Source organism: Delphinus delphis, chromosome 6 (assembly GCF_949987515.2).
Source record: "Delphinus delphis chromosome 6, mDelDel1.2, whole genome shotgun sequence".
NCBI classification, from domain to species: Eukaryota; Metazoa; Chordata; class Mammalia; order Artiodactyla; family Delphinidae; genus Delphinus; species Delphinus delphis.
In genome coordinates, this window is record NC_082688.1 from 25621764 (window position 1) to 25627340 (window position 5577).

Genomic DNA, 5577 nt, shown 5'->3' on the forward strand with positions numbered 1-5577 from the left:
GAGGAGAGAAGAAAGGCAGGGGGCGGGGCCTGGCGGCGGGCCCCAGCACACAGCGGGTAGGAGGCGGGGGGGAGGGCGGGAGCCAAGAAGTTATAAGTAAGGAGCGCGCCGGCGGGCGCCGGCAGTTCCCCGGCCCGAGAGAACGAGCGCGGCTGCGGGCGCGCGGGGAGCAGAGGCGGTGGCGGGCGGCGGCGGCACCGGGAGCCGCCAAGTGCCCCTCCCCGCCCCTCCGGCCCCCCACCCAGCCACCCGCCCGCGGCCAGCGCCCATGGCCGCGAGCGCCCCGCGCAGCCCCCCGGACTCCGCGCCCCGCGCCGCCGCCCAGTCCGCAGATCCGCGCCACCGCGGCCAGTCTCACCTGGCGGCGCCGCCCGCCAGCCACTCCGGCCACAGCCCCAGCGCCCACGGCGATAGCCGCGGCGACCGCGACAGCGGTGGCGGACGCTGCTGAGTCGAAGAGAGCGCAACCCGGCCACCGGACCTACTTTTATTCGCCTTGCTGATTGTCTATCTTTATGAGTTTACAACTTTTCTAAGAACTTTTGTATACAAAGGAACTTTTTAAAAAGACATCTCCCTTTTATATTTAATCCAAAGAAGAAGGATCTCGGGCAGTTTGGGGTTTTTGGTTTTGGCTTCGTTTCTAAGTTCCTTTTTTTCCCTCTTCTTTGACTTTGGGGTTCGGGTACCCCACTGCTTCGGACTCCCGAGGATCTTCTGGGGCCCAACATTAATGAGGTAGGTGCGGCGCGGGGCGCAGGGAGGGGTGAGGGCCGGTGGGACGCGCCAGAGTGGCAGTCGAGAGTGGCCCCTGACTCCTGCCCCTGTGTACTCCCCACCCGGCCCGCAGGCAGCCACCTGGCGAGTCTGACATGGCTGTCAGCGACGCACTGCTCCCGTCCTTCTCCACGTTCGCGTCCGGCCCGGCGGGAAGGGAGAAGACACTGCGTCCAGCAGGTGCCCCGAATAACGTGAGTGTTGCTCCGGGCCTTTGGGATCCTCCGGTGGACTTCTGTGGCTGGGGTGGGGACGGGCGGAGCCCTGGGGTCACCGAGAACCACCGGACGACGGGGAGGAGTGGCCACCGCACGGGCTCCGCAGCCTTCCCGGGATGGCTTCCGCGCCCTTGTTTCAGCTGTACATGCGTGTGGTCCGGACGCTGTGGAGCCGCCGGGGGTGCACACCGGGTCCGCACATATCCCGGAGCGTGCAAGCGGCAGGGCGGGAGGTGTCTGTGTACCCAGACGCTGGCTGGGCCAGAGTGAGCTTGGCGCGTAGGCGTCCCCTTGGCGAGGGCGCACCGAGAGAGCCTCGGTGTCCCAATTCCGGGGCGGCGGGAGCGTCCCCAGGATCTGGCGGGGGAGGGACCCAGGCTGGCGAGCCGCGGCGCTGGCTAACACGCAATCGGGCAGACACAACATAATATCCTCCATATCGACGCACCGCCTCTTCTCGGACCCGGGTGTGGGCCATGACTGCAGCGCTGGCACCCGTAGTCCCCGGGCGCTTCCTGCCTGCCCGGTCCCCGTGTCTAGGCGGTGTAGGCGCGGCGGGCCCACCACTACATTGGATGGCAGTTAGGGACAGCACTGACGGTCTCTCTCGCGTCCTGTTCCCGCAGCGCTGGCGGGAGGAGCTCTCCCACATGAAGCGACTTCCCCCGGTGCTTCCCGGCCGCCCCTACGACCTGGCGGCGGCGACCGTGGCCACCGACCTGGAGAGTGGCGGAGTCGGCGCGGCTTGCGGCAGCAGCAACCCGGCTCTCTTACCCCGGAGGGAGACGGAGGAGTTCAATGATCTCCTGGACCTGGACTTTATCCTCTCCAACTCGCTGTCCCATCAGGAGTCAGTGGCCGCCACCGTGTCCTCGTCGGCATCAGCCTCATCCTCGTCCTCCCCGTCGAGCAGCGGTCCTGCCAGTGCGCCCTCCACCTGCAGTTTCAGCTATCCAATCCGGGCCGGGGGCGACCCGGGCGTGGCGCCGGGCAGCACGGGCGGCGGCCTCCTCTACGGCCGGGAGTCTGCACCCCCTCCGACAGCGCCCTTCAACCTGGCGGACATCAACGACGTGAGCCCCTCCGGCGGCTTCGTGGCCGAGCTCCTGCGGCCCGAATTGGACCCAGTGTACATTCCACCACAGCAGCCGCAGCCGCCAGGTGGCGGGCTGATGGGCAAGTTTGTGTTGAAGGCGTCGCTGAGTGCCCCTGGCAGCGAGTACGGCAGCCCGTCGGTCATCAGTGTTAGCAAAGGCAGCCCGGACGGCAGCCACCCGGTGGTGGTGGCGCCCTACAGCGGCGGGCCGCCGCGCATGTGCCCCAAGATCAAGCAAGAGGCTGTCTCTTCGTGTACCGTCGGTCGGTCCCTAGATGCCCACTTAGGCACTGGACCCCCTCTCAGCAATGGCCACCGGCCTCCTGCGCACGACTTTCCCTTGGGGCGGCAGCTCCCCAGCAGGACTACCCCGACCCTGGGTGCCGAGGAACTGCTGAGCAGCAGGGACTGTCATCCTGCCCTGCCGCTACCACCGGGCTTCCATCCCCACCCGGGGCCCAACTACCCTCCCTTCCTGCCCGACCAGCTGCAGCCGCAGGTCCCACCGCTCCATTACCAAGGTCAGTCCCAGGGATTCATAGTTGGGGCTGGGGAGCCCCGCCCCGGCGGGGCACACAGGATGACGCTGACCCCACCTTCTTCACCCCTAGAGCTCATGCCACCCGGTTCCTGCATGCCGGAGGAGCCCAAGCCAAAGAGGGGGAGAAGGTCGTGGCCCCGGAAAAGGACGGCCACTCACACATGTGATTACGCAGGCTGCGGCAAAACTTACACGAAGAGTTCTCATCTCAAGGCACACCTGCGAACCCACACAGGTAGGAGGCCAGAAGCCGCGGAAAGGAGGGGGGCTGGTGTCCAGCCTCACCGGCTGACTACGGACACTCCTCGGGGCCTCCCTTGGGATGTGGGGCGCAGTCTATCTCCTCCATCTCCTGGATCACAGGAGAGAAAGCAAACCGGCGCCTACTATTGCTCAGGAGCCTTTTGCTGGGAGGATGGTATCAGTGCATGAAAATGCAGTTTTGTTAGGCCTTTGAAAGGCAGGGAGATTCCAGGCTGCATGTGGGCCTCTTCTAGCTTGAGCAAACCATTGCCCTTGTAATCAAGAAATTATACTTGGCAAAAAAAAAAGAAAGAAAAAAGAAAAAGAAAAGAAATTATACTTTGCAGCGCAAAAGCATGGTATTTTCTTAAATCAGTTTTTTGTTTTCTAGGCTATTTTTATTGCTTTTTTTCCTTTCCCAGTCTCACCCCTCCCCCTTTCTAGTCTTAACAATTAGGTTTTATTTAAATCCCAAGGACTTAATGGTTAGGCTTGCGGAGATTCTGGTTTAAGATTGTCACCGCAGAGAATTTGTTTGTGGATGTAAGTAGGTATATAAGGTCACTAAGGCACAGCAGTCATGAATAATGTTGGTACAGGAAAAGTAGCCTCCTGTCACTTTCTAGAACCAGTTCTAGTGGGATAGGATATTACTGATTTGGACCAGGAAGACGCACTAGCAGCCACAGTTTCTAAATTCACTTCCTCCACAGCGATATCTTAGCTCAAAAGAATGAAAACGTTAGTCCAACAGAAGTATAGGTTTAAGTGGTCTTTGTTCTCTGTGATAAGCTATCTAACTTCCCCTAAAAAAAAAAAAAAAAGAGCAAAAAATTCCTATATTCCTGCTTTACGATCTAAAATTTAATCTGGGCTTAAGAGGTATAAAGACCCTGGATCCTTTCGGAATGGGGTGCTTGGGGAGTTGGTTGAATGTCTGGCCTCTATGGCCAGTTCTTAATTCTTTCACAATCGCTTCCAGTGGCTTTATTTTCCTTTTCCAGGTGAGAAACCTTACCACTGTGACTGGGACGGCTGTGGGTGGAAGTTCGCCCGCTCAGATGAACTCACCAGGCACTACCGCAAACACACCGGGCACCGCCCCTTCCAGTGCCAGAAGTGCGACCGGGCATTTTCGAGGTCGGACCACCTCGCCTTACACATGAAGAGGCACTTTTAAATCCCCAAACAGTGGATATGACCCACACTGCCAGACAAGCATTCAGTATTTTTTACCTTTCACACTGTCTTCCCGGTGAGGGGAAGAACCCAGCTGGAAAGCACTACAATCATGGTCAAGTTCCCAACAAGTCAACTTGTGAATGGATAATCAGGAGACATGAGGCAACCAAATGACAAAGAACAGATGGGGTCTGTGACTGGATCTTCTATCATTCCAATTCTAAATCCAACTTGAATATATATTCCTGGACTTACAAAACGCCAAGGGGGTGACTGGAAGTTGTGGATATCAGGGTATAAATTAGATCCGTGAGTTGGGGGGGAGGGGAAGACCAGAATCCCTTGAATTGTTTCGATGCAATATAAGCATAAAGATCACCTTGTATTCTCTTTGCCTTCTAAAAGCCATTATTACGATCTTAGAAGAAGAGGAAGAAATTCAGGTACAGAAAATGTGTTTTAATAGCCTAAACGATGGTGCTTGGTGAGTCTTGGTTCTAAAGGTACCAAATGAGGCCAAAGTTCTCAAACTGCTGCATACTTTGACAAGGAAAATCTATTTTTGTCTTCCGATCTACATTTATGACCTAAGTCAGGTAAATACACCTGGTTTACTTTAACCTTTTTATGCAGACAGTCTGTTATGCACTGTGGTTTCAGATGTGCAATAATTTGTACAATGGTTTATTCCCAAGTATGCCTTAAGCAGAACAAATGTTTTTTTCTATATAGTTCCTTGCCTTAATAAATATGTAATATAAATTTAAGCAAACTTCTATTTTGTATATTTGTAAACTACAAAGTAAAAAAATGAACATTTTGTGGAGTTTGTATTTTGCATACTCAAGGTGAGAATTAAGTTTTAAATAAACCTATAATATTTTATCTGAACACTGTTTTTGGTTTTTGTTCTTCCCCTTGAAAAGCACATAACAGAAATTGCAGTTTAAACCCACTGGGTAGGCATGTGAAAAGCACACCAAAAAGCCAACTTTATCTCGACAGATTAAAAGACGACTTTTTAAAGACTAAACCTTACCTGGTTCAGGTTCCTCTTTCAAATGTACTTTAAAAAGTGCATGAAAGCAGTTTCCCTACCTATGAACTTCCAGGTAGAAAGAGCTCAATAATTCTTCAGTTTGCTCAGTTTAATATAAGAGTAGTTATACCCATTCACATTTTAAAAGATCTTTATGGTTTTTCTTTAAAATTAAATGAAAATATAAAAATCTCTCTTTCGAGGCCTGCCGTTGCACTCAGAACAATTTATGTAACAAAAGAACCTCCCCACAGTGGAAAACCCCAAAGAACATGGTTCCACAGTGCCCTCCTGAGGATTAAAGGATTCACTTATGCTTTGTGTAACAGATACGTTACTTTTAGTTATAGCCCCCAAAGAGGGCAGAACCAAAGTTTCTGACAGATTTTTAAAACTTCGTCAGTCCTCTGAAGATAAGCCAGCCCCATTGTTTCAGCTGACTGAAACTAAAGAGGCAAAAATGACTCAGTCACAAAACCAA

General features: G+C 54.1%; 1 protein-coding gene across 2 annotated transcripts; it reads left to right on the plus strand.

Moving 5' to 3' along the window:
* The first annotated feature begins 203 nt into the window (after positions 1–203).
* Positions 204–4963, plus strand: KLF4 (KLF transcription factor 4). 2 transcript variants are annotated; one of them, XM_060014373.1, is made up of 5 exons: positions 207–738; positions 851–971; positions 1622–2612; positions 2703–2867; positions 3880–4963. In XM_060014373.1, exons 1-5 carry the CDS (start codon positions 734–736, stop codon positions 4053–4055), a joined length of 1458 nt encoding a protein of 485 aa, XP_059870356.1. In that variant the 5' UTR covers positions 207–733; the 3' UTR covers positions 4056–4963. The 2 variants fall into 2 exon arrangements, with proteins under 2 accessions (XP_059870355.1, XP_059870356.1); XM_060014372.1 differs by having other exon boundaries at positions 204–738; positions 1622–2867.
* Positions 4964–5577: the final 614 nt, after the last annotated feature.

Bases quoted from the DNA above. Each gene is read 5' to 3' on its own strand.
- KLF4 (XM_060014372.1), top strand. The intron at 972-1,621 runs GTGAGTGTTGCT...CTGTTCCCGCAG, and splicing joins CAGCAGGTGCCCCGAATAAC to CGCTGGCGGGAGGAGCTCTC. The intron at 2,868-3,879 runs GTAGGAGGCCAG...TTCCTTTTCCAG, and splicing joins ACACCTGCGAACCCACACAG to GTGAGAAACCTTACCACTGT.